Below are 22,863 nucleotides of genomic sequence, written 5' to 3'. Positions count from 1 at the left end.
TGGATACTTGTCCCTTTTCCCATCCCAACTACAAGACGAGACAGGAGTTCTCTTTAGGATAACTTTTCTTCTCAGTCACACTCTTTCACAGATCAGTCTTGTTATGTCCAATAGTAAAACTTTATTTTTTAAAAAATATATGAGTCATTTCGTATTTTGACAATGAAAAAATAATATGTTTGGCTTAGGTCATCTTTTTTAGCAGGGTATCCAAATGCTTTCAGGGGTTAAGAGTAAGGGAAGCAGTATTTCTGTGTATTATTTTTTGCATTTTATGGACCACTGATACACATGGAGAGATTTTTAGGTCATCCTGAGTTCCACACCAATTTAGTAGAAGTTTCATAATGCCATTGGAGTGTTGAGTCTGAGTCCTGTGGTCTCTCTGCTGCAGTCTGATGCTGGTTTAGATATAAAGAGATTTCCAAATGCAAATCTTGGTTTGCTGGAAGTTTTATGCCAAGACATTGGAGCAGCTCTTATATTCTGCAAGTGAGAAAAAGTATTTTTGAAAGGTTTTTAAGTGAAGACTCTGGTCAGATAGACTGCTAGCCCACTGTAGCAGTGATTCCCAGGTCTGGGAATCACCCATGTGCTGCTGGGTTTGAAAAAACTAAGCTCTTATGATTGCAGTCAAGTGACACATACAGGCCTAGTGATCTCTACCCTTTATCACTTAAAGGCTGACAGTGGACTTCCCAGGGTATGTATTTTGATTTTAATTTGTTGTTCGGTTTTTTTTCATTCTTCTGACAGAGGTATGTGGAATTTGGAATGACTCCCCCAACAGCACCAGGTCTACTACCAAGGTAGCTTTTTGCTGACAAAATTATCATTATTATTTTCCTTGCAATTTCTTGTTCTTAATGGCATGAGTATATTATTATGCAAAGTACTGTATAAATGAGAAGTTACAGGAGTCCAGATCCAGCCTGTGTAATTTATTTATGTAGCAAGAATCACATATATGCATGCTGCATGGAATCCAAGCCTCCGTTTAAAATAAATGCATTTCTAGCCCCTTGGCTATAGAGATACCCTTCCAAATAACTGAGTAAACCACTGGGTTTCAGCTTTTAGAGAGGTTGAAACAGTTACTCAGATGCATGTAATTCTCCTAGTGCTTTCACTTTCATGTTGTTTCTGTAGCCTCAGGGTCACACTCACTTACAAAGCTTGCAGATGAGTAATAGAGTCATTCTATTTTTAACCAAGTTGAAAACAAGTTAAGGAGCATGGTGACCCTCACATAGGAAGCCTGCCTTGCAGGCCTATTATTATAAAATGAGGGGGGAAGAACAAATTTTCCATCTTCTCCTGGCCTCACCAGGGGAGAATTATGTAAAGAGATTAAAACAAGTTGTCTGTGCATGAAATTGGACTCTTGAGTCATGGTACCCACCATGGTCAGACTTTGTCTCATCCTCTCCAAGCTGCTGCAGCCAAGTTGGTAAAAAGGTGGCCTCATGCTGCTCCCTCGTTGCCTTCTTACAGCTCACCCTCTGAGATAGAATCCCACTGGTATCAGTGTCATTAATTAGGTTTCACTTAAAGTCTTCACTCCCTGGGAACCTTGATGGAAACTTACCTGTTCTGCAACCTGATTTCGAAAGAACCAACTAGAGAAGGAGGAGTCTCTAAGCACGTATTCTTACTTAGGTCTTGATTGAAGGGGACATTTTCAGTGTTTGTGGAGCAGACATGAAGTGGCACACAGTATGATACACAGTGTATTTTTTGTTATGTAGGTTACCTTAAAGGTTATGAGTTTTGAGACCGCCAACAGAAAGCATAAGGAATTGTTTGTTACTGAGGATTTTCTCTTTGTTGGCTTGTTATGCATTCAGAGAAAATGTGATAAATTGATCATGAAAGTATTGTAACCCATGTTAATACCTCTGAGCAAGATAGTGTCTTTGCAACACATTTTTTGTTCAGAAGTTGATCAGTCTTTGGCATAGACACTTTGGATTACTGTAAATTACAAATTAATGACACCATTATTAGTAGCTCAAATTCTGGCTCTGCCAGTGGCAGCAGATGAAGTTATTGATCTGCAAGGTCTTTTGCTTTTAACAGGAAGAATTCCCTTACATTTTCTTTAAAATAGAAGGTTTCCTAAAGCTTCGTCAATAGAAAACAAGAGTTGTCATGGTTGTGGGGGTTATGCTCAAATTCAGAAGATAATGAAAAACAAACTGATAGAACAGTGCACCAACTGGAGGAAGGAAAAATAACCTGAGGTCAGTATGATTAGGTGCCATGTATCAGTGTCATAGTCCATTGGCTTAAATATCCAATGCGTGGAATAATAGCTGGGTGCCTGTACTGTTCCCTTCTCTGTACAAATGCAGTCAGCATCTTTAATGGGGTGGAAACAACCTGGGTAAAAAAAAATAATTAAAAAAAAAATAAAGGTAAAAGACCTAGGTCACATAACAGCTAGACAAACATAAAGGCACAATGAACAACTTTGTCCAGAAAGTATTGCATTATGCAGCAGAGACAGAAGTACTTAGCTGTTGTATATTAGAGGTGTAAAATTGATTTTTTCGGGGTGTATCTCCCCACTTAGTTAACTAACTGGAGATTAATACTTTTTTTTGGCTGTGCAAAGATAAATTGAAGACTGGGTCTCAGTCTGGAAATAGGAAAGACTAGGAAGCTTGTATGATATAGGTTCAGAGCTGTATCCCATTTTTATATTCTTCTGTTGATCTCTGACTTTAAAGAGTAACTTAATCTCTTATAAGGAAGGTTGTAAAGAGAGGGTGATAGGTTATTAAACATGCACCTTTCAAGTGCAAACCCATCAGCAATAAAGGATATACTTTCTGTCCTCTTAAAAATTGGCACAAAAATAATACATTTGCAGTAATATTGAGAAAATATTTTCTTTGGGCGACATAAAAAAAATGGTAGTAATTTATCAGCTACAATATTCCAGCTCAGTACTGTAGGTGTAAAGGGCCAAATGATTACATGCTTTGCTGATTGCAGTGATTAATAGAACAAAAGTGACATTGGTAAACATTACCTACCTATTCAGGCATGTATTTTAAATAGCTTTAGGTCTGGTTGGAAATGGTTTGCTCTGGATCTGCTGAGTGAACAGGTGGGATTGTATGCAGGGGAGCTGGGGAAATTCTGACAGTTCCACAGTGGGATTGTTGCAGCTTGAACCCCTTACACCTTCTTCACTTAATACTGTACGCCAAGTAGCTAGTACTTCAATTTATAATTACTCGTGTGTGCTTTATTAGGCTTTTATTTGGCTGTATTAGGTATTTTATTATCATGTCAGCTTTCTTTCCTGTCTGGCTGTCATACAAAGTTGTGATTAGTTTTCCAAATAAAGCATAAATCAAGAATAGTTTTAATTAGATGAACTCATGGGATTTTCCTGTAAAACAAAAGGGTGTAAAACTGAGGACTTGAGGAATGGGATAAGTTGCAGTCCATAGCCTTAGTAGTGCTTAGATGCTGTTGTGGCAAAAGACATAAAACTCGCCCCTAGTCCTCAGTTTGACTAATTTCAAGTGACTGACTTAAAATGTTTGTCTCACTTTGCTTCTTTTATACTCACCAGTGAGAGGCTTCTGCAGAAAATGATTTAGTAAACCTACTCTTTTGCTTCAAATGCCTCTTGAGGATCTTGTCTCTCTTGTTTGATCATAACTGGAGTCTAAGAGAGACTAGCCTAGTAACCTGAGCACCTGAAGTCTGGGCATCCACACCTCTACCATATTGAAAGGGATCAATAATCCTTGAAAACTCAACTACCACCAGTCTTTTAAAACAGAGTCACTCCCTGCCAGAGTTAAGATATGTTAATAGTAAGCATAGGAGAAAGGTAGAATTTCCATCCTTCTCTACTTCTGTGCTGTGAAGGAATTACAGGGTTTCTTTTACATGTCCATTACCTTGGCACAATTAATGAAGTTAGATTGATGACTATTTCTGTTGTTAATGCTTTTCAGTAAATAAATAACAACGACTGCCAACATCAGCTGGCATTATAGGAAACGTTAAGTTTTAGTACTCATTGCATCTCTTCATAGGTGCTAATGACAGCTTTCAGTAGTTTGATAAATCTTAAAGAGCAAAGTTTTTAAAATTTCCAGAAAAATTATCAGAATGCTTGATGAAATAATGATTGTTCGTGAAATACACGTGTAAGGCAGTTTGAACGGTTTGATTTAGACCAAAACTGTGTGCCCAGAAACTCTTAGGTAAGAGTCAGGTTTGTTGCTAAGATAAGCAGCTGCATCACTACTGAAGGGGTTTTTTTGCTTTTTCCTTTTTTTTTTTTTCCTCCATTGAAGATGCTCACAAGATTTGTGAACTTTTTATCTTTATTGAGAGACTGTGACATGTGAAAAACACTTGTGTGAAATTTTGTTAGATTTTCTGTGTCCTATTCCTGTGTAGTGCAATTCATGAAGGAGAAATATGTTAATCAGATGTAATTATTTTATTTAAGGTTAAAATGTACATCACAAGGCATCACAAGGGTTGTTGTATGAGTTACACCTGCTTCAGCTTGGGCAATTCATTTATTTTAATCTTGAGTCCTTACTTTTCCACAGACAGAACTTTGGGCCAGGTTTTCTTCAACCTGCAGAGTTAATGCACCCAGACCAGCAGCCACCTGAGGTTCAGTATTCCTCCAGAGGGGTATACTCAGAGGAAATGCCGTCAGTGGCACGGCCACGACCAGTTGGAAGCACTGCAGGTACCCTTTAGTTAAGTTGAATATGCACTAAAGTAACTGATCATTTTCTGTCTTTACACTTACACTGAGGTCACAATGAAGACATCATTCTCCTTCAGCTGCTACACCTGAAATGTGGTCCTTGTCTTCGCTGCCAAAAAAGCTTGAATACAAAATGAGGTTAACTTTAGATCCGTAGGATCTTGCAGAAAAATGCAATGCTTTGCCACCTTTTTAGTATCTTACAAGCATTGGTTATTACATGGTGTATTTTAAAAAAAACCCAACACATTCTCTAAGAATGAAAAAATACTTTATTGTTTTAGAGCATACAGTGTATGCTAGCTTTCTACTGCTGGCTATTTCTTTTGTACTAAACGAGCTAACTGATGCACCCCAAATAAGCCTGCTAATAACAGTTTTACTTTTCTGCGTCTTTACTTATCATTTCTCTTCCTAGAAATGGGTGAATAAAACTAGGATCTTTTAGCTTCTGATGATACTATCTATTGCTGCTGTCCCATATGAAATCATCTTCCCTGATTTGGTTGTAAGATAATTTCTGTAGCACTCAATAATACTATCACAAATAAGATTCTAACATCACATGTCAATTAAGCAGAAAACACTGATTCTGAGAATAAAATCTTCTATTCTTATTGCAAATGCCACAGTTAATTCTCTCCCAGAGAAACATTTTTTTCCTGGCAAGTTGGAGAGTATGGGAAATAAGAACATACACTCATGTCAGAGTCCTAGTTTTGATAGCTGCTGTCCTCTCCCTGTAAATGTCAATGAATGAGAATGACAGGGATGTAGTGACTGTTCCAGTTTAGTGATGGATATTTCATTGTCTGATTCACACTATTCTCTAAATGTTTATGTGTATTCTGGTTTAAAATGTGGAGGCAATTCAGATTATTAGTTTTTTCCTTCAGCATTATTACATGCAAATATCAAACTTCTCAAATATTAAACTTCTCAAATATTGTGGGTTTTGAATATATGAAAATGACCTAATTGTCCATCATGTAAGTCACACTGTTGTTTTGGTCTTTTCCTCTGTTTTTGTACATACACGCAGACAGTTTTATGTATCTGTGGGTTTATTAAATGTGTTTCACTTCTAATGAATAATAATAAAATACATTTTGTTTCCCAGAGAGAGGAAAGTCAGGAAAAAGGAAAGCTGGGATGTTGTTACATATCTCTTGCAATTGATGATGGTGGCTAACCTTGCATGTGTTTGAAAGGAGAGGGAGGGGAGGGACAGGAGAAAGGAGGAGGTTAGGTTTCAGGCTGAAAGGAGATGGAGTATGTTCTGACCTTCTCATTAGTCAACGACAGCATTGTTTAATATTTAACCTCAAAGCAAAGCTGAAGGAGCCACTTATATAGTCATGCATTTTCTTCTTCTGAGAGATAGAGTAGAAGCCAGTCTGGAGAGTTAGGGTCTGGCCAGTGTGATGCAAATAAGTGTACCATGGGAGCAAATATCTTCTCTTTGCTGCTAAGTAATTTATATTAAATCATTGCCAGGGCTTTCAGTGTAAACTCTGTTTGGAAAGGGCTGGCATATTTTTGGAATGAAGTGTCATCCATATCTGAGATGCATGTGTCTCAACCTCTTCTTTCAGTGCAGTGGCAATGAAAAGCATCACACTCAAGTGAACAGCACAAAATGCACATAACTTTTCCTTCTTTATTCTACACTTTAGGCCTTCTTTCTGCTGATTTGTTAATTGCACAGAAACGGAGCTCCACTTTCTTCTTTTCTCCTGATTCCAACAAAATTTTATATTGTCATTTGTCTGCCCTACGAACTTGACTGTGTATAAAGATGAAAAACCAATATTTGCTTTTAAGGTTCTCAGATACAGCACCTCACTCAGGTGGGAATTGCTAGCAGGATCGGAGGTCAACAAGTGGAGATCCCCTCAGGCAGAGCAGGGCATGGCCAGCCGGGGGGGCCAGGGTGGCCCCAGTACCGTGGAGAGGATGAATATGCTAGGCGAGATGCAGTGAGTACTGTGTTGCACATTTGCATAGTTTCCAAAGTAGTGCTATGTTCGGGTATTTTTTTTTCCTGCATTACTGCTTGGAACCTTTTCCCCCCTGGAATTCTTTCAGTTGCTTCTCTGACATTCTTTGCTTTGCTCTTCAAACCCTCGTTAGCTCTTCTAACTTTTGCTTGCTGTTCTTCCACCTTTGCTTCTAACTGCTTTCTCTCACTTTACCGTAACCTTTTTTTTTTTCTCTCACTTGAGGCCTTCATCCATTAATTGCAGTTCACCCAGTTCTGCTTCTGAGCTCCAGCAGAGGTGGATACTGCTTTCCATTTTCTTCTTTGAAATATGCCTCTGTATTTTGAGACCATTGTAAGTAGAAAACATTGAATTAAATTGTCCCAGACTATCGTCCTACTTTTTATTGGTGCAGTTCTTTTGTCTTCTGTGTCAGTGCACAACAGCAGGAGTCAGGGCAAGGTACATAATTGCACAGAACAGTAGAGGTGTTTCTAAGTAAGTTATTTTCTTCACCTCAGTCGGCAGGATGTGGTAAATTATTATGTATTCGTTTACCAGGGTTGCCTAGGCAGCCATCATAATTTCATGTTCTTGGCAATGGTGCTTTCTAGAGGTTGATGGCTTTGACTTAACCAGATGTGAGAGACTGAAGATGGTATATGGCCTTTCCAGGGAAGATACAGTTGCCTGCTACCGGTCCGTGTTTGATGTACTTACATCCTGAAGCAGACTGACATGTGACAGCTTTATTGCAGTACTCTTGCCAGTGACAACTTTATGCTCCTTTTGCTCCTTTGCTTAAACTGTCATTTTTCTGGTTTCTTCCTGCAAGGAGGGAGGACAGAAGAATCTCCTTCTTTTGCATACTTAGGACAGTGTGTGCTCACACCACTTGAAGTTGCTTTGCAATATTGCATGGTCTTGAAATAGCTTTACATAAGGAAAATGCAACAGGATGGGCCTCATCTTTAGATTTTGGTGAAACTGAGCTGCCACCACTCCAAATGAACTTGAGAGGAACACTGTGAAGCTATAGAGAACTGGGCACACTAGAAACAAACTCTTGATACTATTCAAAAACTTGTAACTGTCAAAGCCAAAATATGTATTTGCCTAATTTAATTTGTTGTCTGTGTTTGGAACTGAATGCCAGAACACCATCATTTCAGTTTATATCTAGAAGAGCACTTGCATGAGAGATCTTAGTGTCTCTCCTGTTCCATTTTCAGAGGAACTATTAGGTTACCATTCATTGCTGCTTCTTATAATCTGTCTTTCTTTTCTGAAAATGACTTTTTCTTATCTAAATCTGTGGGCCTTTCCCTTCTGTTCCCCAAATACATGTGGAGCCATTACTTTCTTAATACTTTATTACTTGAATTTCTAACATATAACTGAAAATTAAATTAATCAGTATCTGAGAAGCTATTCAAACAGTTGGCTTTGACATCAGTTACCTGTGCAGCTCTCAGAGGTTCGTGTGATTTGGTTGCAGTTTGCACCTTCAGTCACCATTTTAGATGGGTACATGTCACCTCAATCCTGGTTGACTTTCTTTTAATTAATAAAGGTTCAGACACTTCCTTGGCTTTGACAGAATATTTTGCTCACTTGTGGCTGCAGTTTATGTTACTGCAGTGTAATATTTTTCAGTTTTATGTTGTTGATGTTAAAAAAAAAAAAAAAAAAAGAGATCATGGACTAAAAATACCTGAGTATTGTCACATTTAGTTGTAGGAGAGCTCACCTAGTGCCTGCACTTTCCTTTTCATTTGAAGAATTGTTTCTTTTCTTGCAAAATAATATTCCCATTAAAAAATAACAAAAAAAAAAACCAACAACCAAACACCACATTATGAGATGAGCCCTAGTCTTGTAGTTTTTGTAGTAAAATAATTTCCTTCAAAATTTGGAGGAAATTTCCTCTAAATTTGTCTTTCTTCCTTCTGGAAAGGAGGATTTACTTAATGACAGTCATGTTCCTTATGGTGCGGTATTCAACTGATCCTTTGCAAACAGTCTTACTGTTCCCTCATTCTGAGCAAGTTTCTAAAATTAAACTGTCTTTAGGAAGATTAGATCTGTAGTGCTCCTCTCACCAGCAGACATGAGAGGGATCTGCATTTGCATTCCTGCACTGGCCCGTTTCTCACAGTATCCTCACTTATTATCCCTGCAGTCCAAACCTGATTTTCTGCTGGAATGTGACCTCTCACTTGCATCTCCTGACCCAAAGCCAGTGTGCCAGTTACCAGCAATTCACCTTAATTCTCCATCTAGAAGGCCTAGGCAACCAGGATAATTACAGTGTTTCCTTAGCTGATGCAAAGTACAACACTGGTCATTCGGGCAGCAGAACAAATGAAGCCTGGATTCTTACAGATGTGTGTAGTTTCTTGCATATCTCTACCTTCCTTTGGCCACCTGGTGTCACCTCCTGTCCCTCTACAGTCCCCTGTAGCTCTTCACTGTTCTCCCAAGTCTTCTCCAGGTTTCCAGTGGTTCCCCCAAGTCACCCTTATCGCTTTACTCTATTTTCATGCTCTGTCTGCTCACTGTAGTCTCTAAACAATCTCACCACAGTTTGTCTCGTGTCCCCTAGGCACCCCTGTGAGATACATGCTGGCCAACAGGTCCAGCTGAGCTCAGCCTAACCTCAGAAGCAGATTTAATAATAGCACAAATCAGGTTGTGTCTAATTAGCTACCTGGTTTTGTGAATTTTATAATACCTATCTCTTCATACATGTACATATGTATGTGTGTGTATATATTTATACATCCAATTCAGTTGAAATTGGCCAGAGTTTCCAACAATTAGTAAATGGAGATGAACAAATTCACAATGTGATCTCATAAATCTTCATTACTTAAGAAGGAAGACTCAATAAAGATAATTTTTGTCAGCTACTTTGTATGTTAATTATAGAGAAGTTTCTATATAAAAATATAGAATCTATACATACGATATAAAAATATATTGTTACATATATAATGTCATGTAATATATCGATGTGTATTTTTGTTAGTAAAGAAATTTAAAAGAGTAAGAAAAAAGTCACAAAAATTATTCCAACTTTTTACTCTCCTTATTTTGCTGTTGTACTTTAGTAAAGGTTAGGTTCCTAAACTAATCTGGTTTTGAAACTGTCAGGCCTGTTTAATTCTGATGTTATATATGAGATCACCGAAATAGACGCTTCTTTTTTATTTTGAGATATTTAAGGAAAAGTTGATAACCTTAATGTTAAAAAACAGCCACTGTGATCATCGACTGTTCTTCCTAACTTCCCCTAAGAAACCATTGTTATGGTACTAATTTAGTGCAGTATGAGGTAGGAGCTGAATCACCTGATGCATTTTAATGTGAAAGTAACCTGAACATAATTTAGCTCTCTGTTAAAACTCCTGTGTCAAGGAATGTTTGCTTTTCATATTTCTTTTTGTCATCTCTTTCCTATAAACCCACGGTGTACTTGTCAGGTTTGCTAACTCTAGACTGCACATAAGGATTAGTTTCAGGTTGAAATAAGGATTAGTTTCAGGACTTCAGGTTGCCAAATTAATAATTCTGAGCAATCAAGAGAGCCATTAATTCATTTCTGATACTAAAATCACCTCCCTTTTATAAGAAGTAAGACAGAATGTTACTCGGAAAATCTTCTTTACCTATCATTCTTCTCTTAAAGCCTCTTTTCCCCTTAATCTCTCTCCCCAAATTAGCTGTGTAAATTATGAGTGCTGTGCAGGAGAGTCAGAATCTATCATTCTACTTTGTACAAAAATTACTTAGATTTTATTATTTTACATTATGAGAGATGTTAAGGAACATACTCTTGTGCATTTTTGTGTTCCCTGCACACTGCTGCCACAGTCACTCCATGTCCCCCATATCCTTCCCAGCTTCTGCTTTGTAATCCCTTCATTTCCCTCCCTCCCCCTCACCCCAAATCCTCTTCTATCTGACCTTGCTGTCCTTTCATCCCTCATCAGATTGCTCTCTCTGCTACTACTTAAGGCTTATCCACAGAGAACAATAGTGCTCACTAAATCGTGGTAGCTGGGATCTGAACTTGCTGCAGCAAGCTGCTTCTCATCCCCAGTGCAGACCCTGGCAAAAGAGATTATGCTGCTTTGCTCCCAGTTGTGCCCTCAGCAGGGTGTGCTCAAGACCTTCTATCCAGTGTTTTCTTCTCACTGTGTCTCAGCCTTCAGCAAACATGAGGCAAGAGAAGATGCTTCCTTTAGGGATGTCAGCTGGAATTCAGATTTTTGAAATGTTCCTTGTTTGCGTCCATACTGGGAGTCAGTGCAGTCACCTAGTATACTGTAAATTTGTGCTTTGTTTTCGTATAAGCAGATTTTTTTTTTCCAGGTGACAAGCCCATAAACTCAGGCTTCTCTTTTGTTTCTCTCTTGTTTTGTTAAAAATGTGTGTTACGGAACAAAAGAAAAATTAACCCCTTTCTACCCTGAAACAATGGTTGTCCCTAAACTGGGATAGTGTTTCTCAGATACGAAAAGAGCTGTTAAGTATAGAAACATCTAATCTTTTTTATGTGAATAATTTTCTCCTGCTGCTTCTTCTGTCGACCGTGTTTTCCTGGACACTGGTCAGTCACAGGGTCCTCCCAAATGTACAGGCTGAACAAACAAGCCAGGAAGAGAAGGGGTAGGCCAAAGCAGTAGTATCTCTGTTTATAGGTAGTATGGAAAAATTATAGGTGGGAAGAGAGTGATTTGCCTGTTGTCCTTCAGGAAGTTGTTGGAAAGGCAAGGAAAGAGCAGCCAATTTTGTTGACTTCCAGTTTGGTGTTTTTATTCCCTACCTCCTTCCACTTCAGTTTCTAAACATTAGTACCACAGATTAGAAAGGAGGTCAGACTTTTTAATGGATACTTAAAAAGATTTTGAAAATCCCTGAACTTGAGGCAGTCCAGCAACTTTGTGTACAGTCTTTTTGTGCTCCATGAGAAGAATCACTCATTCATACAAGAGAAGAACAGTGGCAGCAGATAGAAGCATCTCCATGCTGCTTTCCCCCTGTCTTTTTGCTTTCTTGTCTTTTCTGGAATTATTGTGTTTATTCAGAGGGTACAATAACGCTTTCTACCTTTTTCCAGACACATATGCATGGACACCAAGAATATTCCTCCTCACCAGTATTCCAGATGCCGAGGACTTCAGCCAGGCAGCCTTCAGCACCCCCTGCTCAGCTTCCACACAACAGCCTTCAGGGCCAGGGCCTTTGCTACACCACCAGTTCCACTGAGGACCTCCAGCCAGGTCACTCTTCAGCCTCTCTTATCAAAGCAATTAGAGAAGAACTTCTACGACTTTCTCAGAAACAGACAGCAGTGCAGAACTTCCATAGTTGATTTAGCATTCCCTTGCAAATCTGCCAGGTATCTGCTTCCTATGGAAGCAAAGACTTAGAGGAAATCAGCAATGTTGTTCTCTCAAAAGAAATGAACTTTCACAGCTCTGTTGACAACATTCTGGAAGAAAATGAAAAAGGCAGAAAAATGAGGATAGTGAGGAGAGATGGGAGACAAAGAGGGAAAATCATTAGTGTCATCACAAGTAATATTAATTAATCTGCTAATATTACAGTGCTCCTCTTCTCTCCCTACCCTCATTCAGCCTAACAAATACATTAAACCTTAGGTCACAAAGTCAACACTCCAGCAACAAAGAAATCACAGGAACAAACTCCACGTGTGATAGACGCCTTTTTCTAAGGAAGTAGGTGAAGGTTGGAATAAACTGAGATGACATTTTGCAAGAGATTACAAGTATTCTGATCGCTCCAGTGCTTATGGGGAACTCATTTGTGTTGTTATTCAGCAGGATTACAAACTGCATCAGCTCAAGGTCTTGAATGTGTGATCCCACATAAGAATTACTTTGGTTGTAAGGAACAATTGGACTGCTGAGAATAACAGTCTTTGAGCTGCTTGTAACAAACTGGAACAATAATTGTTATAGCTCTATGCTTCCAAATGGAGCTACCCTCTGCACTCTTCCTTGTTTTCCTTCTGGTGCTGAAGCTTCAAGTGTTCCTTCATCTTCAATGTTTGCGAAGTGAAATGTTGGCCTTGTATAACTAAGAAAATATCAGTAGACTCATTCAGGCTGGAAGAGCAAAGCAAAGCATCCAAACAGAAAGGGCTTGGTAGTTATTTTGTTTTAATTGAAAAATTATTGAAAAGTGGGAGAGGAATAGTTGGCCACAGTTGAATTTGGGGAAATTTGTTATGTATATCTTTAAAAAATATATTTACATACTCTATGCTCTTGCAAGACCAGCTATAAAATATTGCCACTCTGTAGTTTGCTTTGTGGACAGAAGCAAATCCAGCCTGACTGGTACAGGGTCACCAGCGTTACATTATAAATTGTTGTCCTAAATCATTGCTTATATTGGGATCTGAATAATTTTAGTGAAAGTCAGTGACAGTTTAGAGCATTAACATAGGCTTAGATTTACGGTTTTGAGACAGTTTCTATATTTATACTTGTTTCCACTGTCCCTTTGGACAAGGGTAAGCATTATCCCCATGGTAAGAATGGTACGTGCCATGGAACTGTTTGTCACTGTTTTTTCTAGAGTTTTAATTTAATATTAGCTACGGATTTACTAATATTTGGCCATTGCATAACTGTAACTGACATAATACATATGGAAATTTTACTTAAGTCATGATTTGTTGGAGTGTTTTTATTTTCAGATCAGACTGAATTAAAGCTGACTAAGTGGGTCAGAGACAGAGGGTAAGCTCAGTGTTTGTGAAGAGGCTTGAGAACCTTGCCCTAGAAAAACAAAAAGCAAAACTGTTTGGTGCTACAGTGTGGGTATTTCAAACAGTAGCAGATGGTCATAAAAAGTCTAAGGAGCAGTAGTCCACCAGAGAGATTTTTGGGCAGTTGATCAGGGTGAGGGCTGCATTTTCCTCACTAGGCTAGAAATGGCATTGATAAAATGCAGGTATATAACTATGACATGATGATCTTTGTTTACCAAATCTGTTCCTAGTTCCAGTGCACAGTTCAGTAACTGTGGCAAGACTAACTCATATGAAAATGGGTAGGAGGACGTAATGGAAAAACTCTACATACATTGTTCATGAAGTGTGTACTAGGAAGCAACTGGCTGCTCACTGATCTAGAAGAAAGTGGCATGTTTCCCCTCTCCATTAGGAGGCTTAGTTATTTTTCTGTTTACCCATGATCATCAAAAGTCTGTATTAAGTATTTTTGAGGAACTTCCTGTAGCAAAGCCATCTAAATTAATTTCCAGTTCCCTGGCCAATATTTAGAGCCCTCGTAGGGACTGGTTGGGGTTTGAATAGAGTCAGAACCCCAGCATAGTTGCAAACTGCAATATCAAAAGGTTATTACATTTTCAAATTTGTAAGCTTTTTATGTGATAATAACTTCTAGGATAAAACATTTTAAATACTCTTTTCTGCCAAGTTTGTAAACATGAATGTTGCCAATACTTCTGCAAAATGTCAGGCTTTGCAGAGTGAGGAGTGTGTCAGGCAATGTTCAGCTGGTCTTTTTGAAGATGTTGAAGTCTGACTGTTTTGAATTGATCCCATTAAAACCACTGAAACCATTTATTTCATAGCCCACATCTTTCCCCAGCTCAGTTCTGCAGTGAGGTCAAAGGACAGTGCTTATAGTATTAGCACATTACTGTGACTTCATTTCAAGAAAATGTGAGCTTCTAGAAAGAAGGTTTGATGTCTGGATGCTGATTCCTGCTATTTAAGAAGTGATATGAAGTAAGAGCTTTGAAAGTTACAGGTACTTAAGCCATTTCTCATTTCTTTTTGCTAGTGATGGTGATGCTATTATGATATTCCATTTTTTTTATGTTTGGAAGAATATCCTTTTTCTTTTCAGTCCTAAATCTTAGGAAAACCATGTACAGGACAAATATGTACTGTAAAAGAGGCTTTCTGATGCACAAGTCCCTCTTTAAAACCTTAGAAGTTCACAGGGAAGGACAGTTAGATACAAGAAGTCAGAAAGCTGTGTTTGAAAGCAATGTTCTCAAACTGGCTGGAGACCTGATCCACCTGTTCAGAAAAATGGCACAGCATAGTCTGTATCTTTGTTTAGTAAGAAAAGTAGGCATAAGGGACCAGTTCCAAGGCTGGACTCAACAAGGGACGCACACTTTACTTTCTGCAGCTGGGGTTTTCATGTGCTACACAAGGACTCCATGGAATGCATGTGCCAAAATATGTGTTTCCACTTGGGAATTCAGGGAGAAAGAAAATCTGTAAGCTTCTGCATCCCCATGTGCTTGAGCGATTTGCCAAGTATTTTTTTTAATTGCCCTATTAAAAGGAAGAGGGGGAGGCATGAAACCCAACCCTTTTTTTTTTTTACTTTTAAACTTGAAGTATTCTGAATTTAAGTATCTGTTCATGAATCTGCCAGTTTCTGAAAACACTGATCAGAAGAGAAGTTGGTACAGGAACAGAAAGCTGTTACCAACAGTTACAGCCATTTCTATGACTAAACCATCTGGTTCATGGAATCCTCAGGCTCTTCTCTTCTTTCACAATTTTCCTTGACATTTGTGTTTAGTCTGTGTTTAGTTTGGCATATAGAAGAGCTTGGCAAGATGAGAACTATATAATTTAGGTTGCTTGGTTTGCTTTTCCTTTCTGTGGCCAAAATGTTGACCTCTAGCTTGCTTCTTGATTATCTTTGGAGCTAAGTGAAATTTTACAATTATTTTTCACACGCTCAGTTTGAAAGGCGGGGCATACTTCAGTACTATAAAATCTTCTTTACCAGTAGTGACTCTAGTAGGACATGGTCCTGTCAGTGACTGTGGACGTGTGACTCAAGAAAGAAAACCTTACTTTTAGGAGGAGTGAATTACATAGGCACTGCACTCGTAATGTTAAGTATGCGTACTTTAGAGCAGTAAGTGGAGTTTCACTGACCCGTTGCAGTGTACTGTATGTGCAATGGGTTGGAACAGGCTATATGTGTAGTGGTTGGAGAGCAGCAGCATCACACAAGATCTGTGTATCACCTGGGCACCCAAAGGAGTGATTGGCAAGATGCTGCCCACCCCAGTATCATACACCTTTATGCACATGCATAAATACCTAAATAGATTGATCACCCAAAAGTGCATGTTCCTACCAAGTGCTGAAGCCAGTGCCTTTAATTAGACCACTGACAGCAGGGTTACAGTGTTACCTTAGAAAGAGGCTGTTTACAGGGATGATAACTTCCCAAGAACTGAAACAGCTGACACAGTTTTGTCTTAACTCACGGCTTGAGATGAGATGGATTACACAAGGAATCTTGTATGCATTCGAGCCCAAGTGAAGTCAACAGTAGTGTGATGTGGATGGCAGTAGGCAGTTGAACTCTTTTTAACTCTTACCCTCACTATATTATCCCCATTTCCAGCTTTCAAGGAATATCAGGCATTTCCCATTCAATGCCTTATCTAGCAGTTCTTTGTTAACAGGTGCCTGTCCTTGAAAAAGCCGTATCTTGGCCAAGAACTTTGAAGTGGCAGAATGAAGAACATTTGTGATGATGATGTAGGAACATGTTCTAGGCCATATTTTTGCAGCATTGAAGAAAAAAATGGAATTTTAAAAAGCCCACAACACCTATTTGGTGTGCTCTGAATATGGACATAAAGCTGAAAATGGATTAAATGAAAAAGGATGACGTATGATTGTCAGCTAAGGGACAGCAACCAGGTCTCCTGGGCCACCTGTGACAATGCACTAAAAAGAGAGAAAATCGTGGGGAATCCCCCTACCCCCACTCAAGCTCTCTCCATAACACAGAGCAGGCCTTGGCCACTTGCAATGCTGGTCTGTATGAGTGTGAGGAACATTTCTCATCAGTGAGACTCCCAGGAATTCACCAAGGCTGTAGGGTTGCTCCAGGACTGTTTAGATGTTCCTAGAGAAAAGCAGCAGCTTTAAAGTGCTTAAATGTGGAAATAAAAATCCAATTCCCTTTTGTGGTGGGCATCTTTTCCCTCTTCCTGTTATATTTCATTTTAAAATGACGGGGGAAACCCTAGTGGTGTATTCTAATGTCACCAGCCTGCTGTCATTCATTTATTCTGCTATCTGTACGTCCTGAATACTGGGAAAGCAGAGATTAGGAATGAAAGTTTTTGGCAATACTAATGAAGATGCACTGTAGTTTTGCAGTATTTTGGTCTGAGTGCACTTGAGTGCTTGAAAAGTCTGGTATCTCTGTTACAGTGAGTTTCCCTTGAAATGCAGCTTATGTCAGAAGGCGGACTGTCAAAATTTTCTTCTGTATTTCTGAAGCTCATTCAACAAGGGCAGAACAAGCTCATCTTGTGACAGCTCATACCCATAGGTTTGGTAGTTCAGATGCAAACGTTGGTCTGTGTATTGTCCCTGGTTGCATCTGCATGACTTCCATTGAAAACCATTTTGTTGCATGTGTGCTTTGGAAGGAGAATTTATCCTACAAGTTCTTTAGTACAGTTTGGGATGCACTTGGCAAGATGTGTCTGTCTTTGACATGTGAGTCCCAGGGTGAGTTTACTCACCTGGAGAGTAACAAACTTGAGAAGAAAAAAACAGTGGAGCTGCACTGCCTTTTTAAAGAGACTTTTCTGGACTAGAGCTGCAGTCCCGAAGACTGAAAAAAAAGTTACATTAGTACTAGAAAAATACACATTGTTTTGCACTTCTTAGTTTGTAGAGCTGGAATATTTTGTCTTGATTTTGTGTTACTTTTTCTTGATACTCTTTACATTTAAAGTATGTGTTTTCCTTTGTTATGGCCACTCCTGTTTAGTTTTGAGTAGTTCTTACTCCATAACTGGAAGTTTATGTTTAGGCTGTTACGTCTTGCCTTAATCGGAATAAAATGTTGGCACATTTGAACAAATGCTCTGCAGGTTCTTTTGAAACAAATGCTGTACCTCCATGGATCCCAAACATGATGGTTTTCAGGTTCACTTATATTAAAACTCTTATTGCCACATGTAGAACAGCTGAAGTGAAAGAAGAATCAAGATAGCAGAGAAGAGAGTAGAATTGTTCATGTTCCCATGAAAAGTTCTCTAAGATTTCTGTCCCAAGGCTTCTGAGAAGTTGGTTTTCTCATCCAGACTGTTTGAACGTTTTAGTGCTGTGAGTGATTTAAAAGCAGTAGCTGGATATTGTTTGTGTCTCAGGAAAAACTTCTTTACATTGAAGCAAAGTTAATGCAGTATTATATTTGGCAACGTGCTGGGCTCTTTCATTCTTGAAATGCAGATCTGATAGAAACTTGACTAAAGAAATAGGAGTTTTAAAACGATTGCAATAATAAAGAGTTAGGAAGCTTTCATCCTTGGACTTAAGGAAAAAAATGTGGATTAGCCACTACCAGTAGTACAACTTAGCTGCCAAATATGAAATAGTTCAAATTCGGTGCAGTACAGGTGATCTGGGCACCCACAAGCTCATGAACCGGTTACTGGATTTGTTAGTCCATGCTATCCTGGATAAAATCATTTCAGGTAAGTTGCCCTCTATTTTGCATGGAACATTTCCTGTCAAGGTTTTCCATGGATGACTTTCATCCTTATGATGGTTTCTGTCTTCAGACTTGATGGTGACAACTTTTAACAAGAACACTTCAAAAATTTAAGATTAAAGTTGAGGCATCATCCCTATAGAGGATTTATAGATGTGCAGTCATGTATTTTTACATTATTGTTACATCCTCCCATCCTTCACTGCCATGTGGAAGAAAATTTGCTAGGATGCTGGAAACAACATGTTTGAAAAAGCCATAGAAAGGTATTACTGCATGAAACTATCTACAGTCCTCAAAGGATGAATTTCAGAACATTGTGGGGAGGAGCTACTGCAAGAGAGCTCAGTTCCGTGTCCAAAGGGTGCTGTGTTTCACCTGTGAGTTGGATGAAGGGCAGGGAGGATTGCTGTATGCAGAGTGCTTTTGCCTTCTTCCCCAGATACCTGCTGCTGGGGGACAGAACTGGACTAAGGAAGCTTTTGATCCCACCTTGCTGTTGCAACAACATGTGGCATTTTCATCTAAATTAAGCTATAAATTGCCCCAGGCTCTTTTGGTTCCCTCAAGTGGCAAACCAAACTGGGGAAGGGAGGAGAGGAGAGGACAACACACCTGTGGAGAGACAGAAAAAACTGAGGGATTTGGGATTGACACAACATGGGTGGTGTTTAGTCCAATGTTGACCCAAAATACATCTGGCAGGTTTAAAGATAGAAGATGTGACTTTACCCCACTCATAGTGGCAGAGGGAGACAATGTAAGCTTTTACAATTAGGTTAGTTCTTTAGTTCTTGGACCAAAGGGCACCATGACAAACAGGGTGTGGGGTTTGGAACAGAGTTTCATTCACTGGTCACTGAGACCACTTTTCCACTGTGAATGCAGAGAGGCTTTCTCTTTGGAGGGAGAAGTCAATTCTGGGGGAGTTTTATGTTAGCAAGATATGGGAGCCCATAAGCCATTATTTCTGGTAGATGAGCAAAATTATTAACTGAATGTGTCTGGACTTCATATTGTCAAATTGGACAGGAAAAGTCTGTGTGTCTCTTCGAGCTGTATTTTTTTCCAAACCATTTGCAGCCTTGAGAGACATTACTGCATTGTTTACCCCATGTTTATTTCCAGAAGATCGTTACAAAATAGGAGTTAGAACTAAGCTCTTTGGAAAGTGCATGTTTGATTCTGGGACAGAAACCTGCCAAGAAGTTTCAATTCCACAACAGATGCTGGTACCACTGATACCATAAAGTAAGTGGCATCAGGAGTGTAAGGATGAGAAAAAGGGTGGTTGCTGCCCAAGGATTCTCTATTATGTTCCTAATAATATCACTGATGTTATATCACCTCTAACACTAGATCCTCAAATATTCCCAAGAATATTTCATTCTTTGGCTGTAATTAATTATAATGATTTTCTGAAGTCCTAGTTTTCCTAATGGCTCTTTCAAAATTCCTACAAAGTCCCAGGACAGATCACCTGTGCTTATGAATTTAACCTCTGTCGTTTCTCTGTGCGTTTCATACAAGTATGAAGCTCTGGTGCTTGCCAGTTTTCATCCCCCTAGTGATTTTGCAAAGTGTAATCATTGTAAAGTGCAACTGCTTAATATGTAGCTCGTTCACTAAAACCCCAAGGACAGAGGCAGTGAGTAATGTGAGTCATTACCAGAGCAACAGTATCTAAAAAGATGAAGAGTCATGCATCAAGTACCAATCCATTTAGTCTTGAATTAAAAATTTTAAAAAATCACTAGTCAGATGTGATTGATAATTATCTCCAAGCAAATTAAGCAGTTAACCTGGAATGCTGTGCTGCTACTAATGTGGGTTTGGTATTAGAAGTGCTGATCAATTATATGTTCTCTGCTGCTCTGTTTGTCTATCAAGAAGTCTTTAGACCAGCAGCCTTCCCAGGTGTCTTGTGTCTCTGTTTCCTTTCCAGGCACTTTAATACACTTTAACATCTGACATTCAGAAACTTTGTCCAGAAAATATGAACAAGTGTTCTGGCTTGATGAGCAATGTCAGGGTTCAAATTCATATTTTTCAGTCATGCTTACTGTTATTCAGCCATCCAGGTTTCAACCATTTTTTTTGCTTTTCTTTGTACTAAATCATATGAGTTGGAATGGATTTCTTCTCCATCTCATTCCAGCAAGGAACTTTTTGGTCCAGGGACATAGAATTTGACTGGACAATGTGCTATAAATGACTAGAGTGTTAACATTTCCGTCATTATTCTGAGAGGGTAGTTTGCAACTTAATAGGTAATGTGAGCTGTCATTTTTTACATGCCTTGAGATGCACAAGAGCTCAGTGCTACAACATGGGCTTGCATATTGCAGTCTGAAGGGGCAACCAGGTTTAACACAGGTGAATGTATTTATGCACATGGATAAACGTGGAGTTACGTTTTCCTTCCAAGGTTTCCTTGGGGAAGAAAAATAACTGGCTTCCTGAATTGCAATGAATAAAAAACCAACCCAAACAACAAAACAACTCATGTGCTGGATGTGTGTGTAGCTCCTTTGAAGTCAACAGGACTTGAGCAGCATTGCAGTAGCTGGGCATATTAGGGTTATTATAATGTCAGTGATATTATTAGGAACATGAGATAATACACGATAAATTATTACACCAGTCTGTGACATTGCTCATGGACCACATTTGTATTGCATTATACTGTAGTCACCTTTAATTTGTGCCTAAAAACCAGACCTCAGCCTTCTACTGTGTCTTAATTAATCTTAAAATAGGGGTTATAACCCACAAAATGTGCTGCTGTGTGTTCCCTAGCTATAAATAGTCTGTTAAGGGAATGTAGCAGTAGACCACAGAAAATCATTAGATTATGTTTACTGTAAATTAAATATGTGTAATTCATTTTTGCATACTAGTTTTTTTCCTTTATATTAATTTCCCAAGTCTTTTGGGTGCAACTTTTTTATTCTGCACTTTCTGTAACTATTGGCAAGCCCCTGAAATGCTGCCAGTGCTGTCAGGGCTTTTCTTCTCCTTGTGCACTATGCATTTCTTTGTATCCCACTTGTGGAATACATACATTCCATGCCTGGAATCAGCACAACACAAAGCATGGACCTCAGAGAGTTTCTTTAAAGAAGTATTTTGCACTATATCACAACATGTAAGGTGTTTTAAGGTATTAGCCCTTGAACTTCTGGGGATACTGCCACTGTTTAGGGACTCCAGAGCACACTGGGAGTAGCGGTATGTTCATGGAATTTGTTACAGAACTCCATTTTTCTAAGTCACCCAATCCACTGCATGGGAGGTCAAAAGACTTGAAAAGAAGAAGCTGTAGATAAAATCTGGCAATGTCAGATGTCAATTTGGGTGATGTAGTAAGGAAACAATACTGTTATATTAGATCAGAGGTTTACCAGTCACTGGTCTAGAAAAAGTATACATTTCACAGCAGAAATTCTGTAAGATTTTCAGCTTGTATACCTGATGGTGTTGAGACTTGGGTGCCACCCTTGAACACAGGTCTACAAAATCCTTGGGGGCATTACATTATATGAAAAACCAGGAATTTTTTTCTGTTTGTTTTTTGTGTTTTTTTTTTTCCCCCCAGTTCAGTTGAACTGGGAATTCTCAACAAAAGATGCAAGAAGCAAAACTTGAGGTTCAAGTCTACTACATCCCTTGAAGGTGGTTATTAACTGTCAACTCACTGTTCTTTCAGTCAATACTGATAATAAGATCCTTTGTTTCCATAAGTTTGCACATAAAGAAGTCTTTTGGATTTGAGGTTGGTTTGTTTGTCCTCCTGTATTCAGCACTGGTGAGGCCTCACCTCGAGTACCGTGTCCAGTTCTGGGCCCCTCACTTCAAGAAAGATATTGAGGTGCTAGAGCAGGTCCAGAGGAGAGCAACAAGGCTGGTGAAGGGACTAGAGGGAAAGTCTTATGAGGAGAGGCTGAGGGAGCTGTGGTTGTTTAGCCTGGAGAAGAGGAGACTCAGGGGGGAACCTTATCACTCTCTACAACTACCTGAAGGGAGGTTGTGGTCAGGTGGGGGCTGAGCTCTTCTCCCAGGCAATGAGCAACAAGACGAGAGGGCATGGCCAGAAGCTGCATCATGGGAGGTTTAGGTTGGGTGTTAGGAAGCACTTCCTCAGGAGAGAGTGATCAGACATTGGAATGGACTTCCCAGGGAAGTGGTGGAGTCACCATCCCTAAAGCTGTTTAAGCAAAGGTTGGATGTGGCACTTAGTGCCATGGTCTAGCCGATGTAGTGGTGTTAGGTCACAGGCTGGACTTGATGATCTCAGAGGTCTTTTCCAGCCTCAATGATTCTATGTGATTCTGTGATTTGGGGTTTTTTTTGGAAAAAAATTTGTTGGTCCAACTTGGAAATTTGTCTTATGAAAATTGCTCCTGTTTTAATTGTGATATGCTGAAATGTTGAGATTTTTTTTTCTTAGTTGAACAGTATTTTGTGATTGTTTACTCCTAGTAAGTAGTAGGGTGCATGTAAAGAGAAAAAAAAATATGAAAACAAACAAAACAAAAACAACCGAACAACTAGAAACACA

General features: G+C 39.1%; 1 protein-coding gene across 6 annotated transcripts in view; it reads left to right on the top strand.

Moving 5' to 3' along the window:
* Nucleotides 1-13,439, top strand: part of KIAA1549 (KIAA1549 ortholog) — a 150,624-nt gene extending 137,185 nt beyond the window's left edge. For 4 of the 6 annotated variants that reach the window (XM_051623683.1, XM_051623666.1, XM_051623675.1 and 1 more), the window contains 4 exons: nt 757-809; nt 4,590-4,735; nt 6,581-6,735; nt 11,864-13,439. In XM_051623683.1, the coding sequence (XP_051479643.1) occupies nt 757-809; nt 4,590-4,735; nt 6,581-6,735; nt 11,864-12,118 (609 nt within the window). In that variant the 3' untranslated portion in view covers nt 12,119-13,439. The remainder of the gene's footprint in view (nt 1-756; nt 810-4,589; nt 4,736-6,580; nt 6,736-11,863) is intronic. The other 2 variants (XM_051623701.1, XM_051623692.1) reach the window with 2 other exon arrangements.
* Nucleotides 13,440-22,863: the final 9,424 nt, after the last annotated feature.

This window comes from Apus apus, chromosome 1, assembly GCF_020740795.1.
Source record: "Apus apus isolate bApuApu2 chromosome 1, bApuApu2.pri.cur, whole genome shotgun sequence".
Classification (NCBI taxonomy): Eukaryota; Metazoa; Chordata; class Aves; order Apodiformes; family Apodidae; genus Apus; species Apus apus.
The sequence above is the reverse complement of the archived record's forward strand: the minus strand, read 5'-3'. Positions and strand labels throughout refer to the sequence as shown.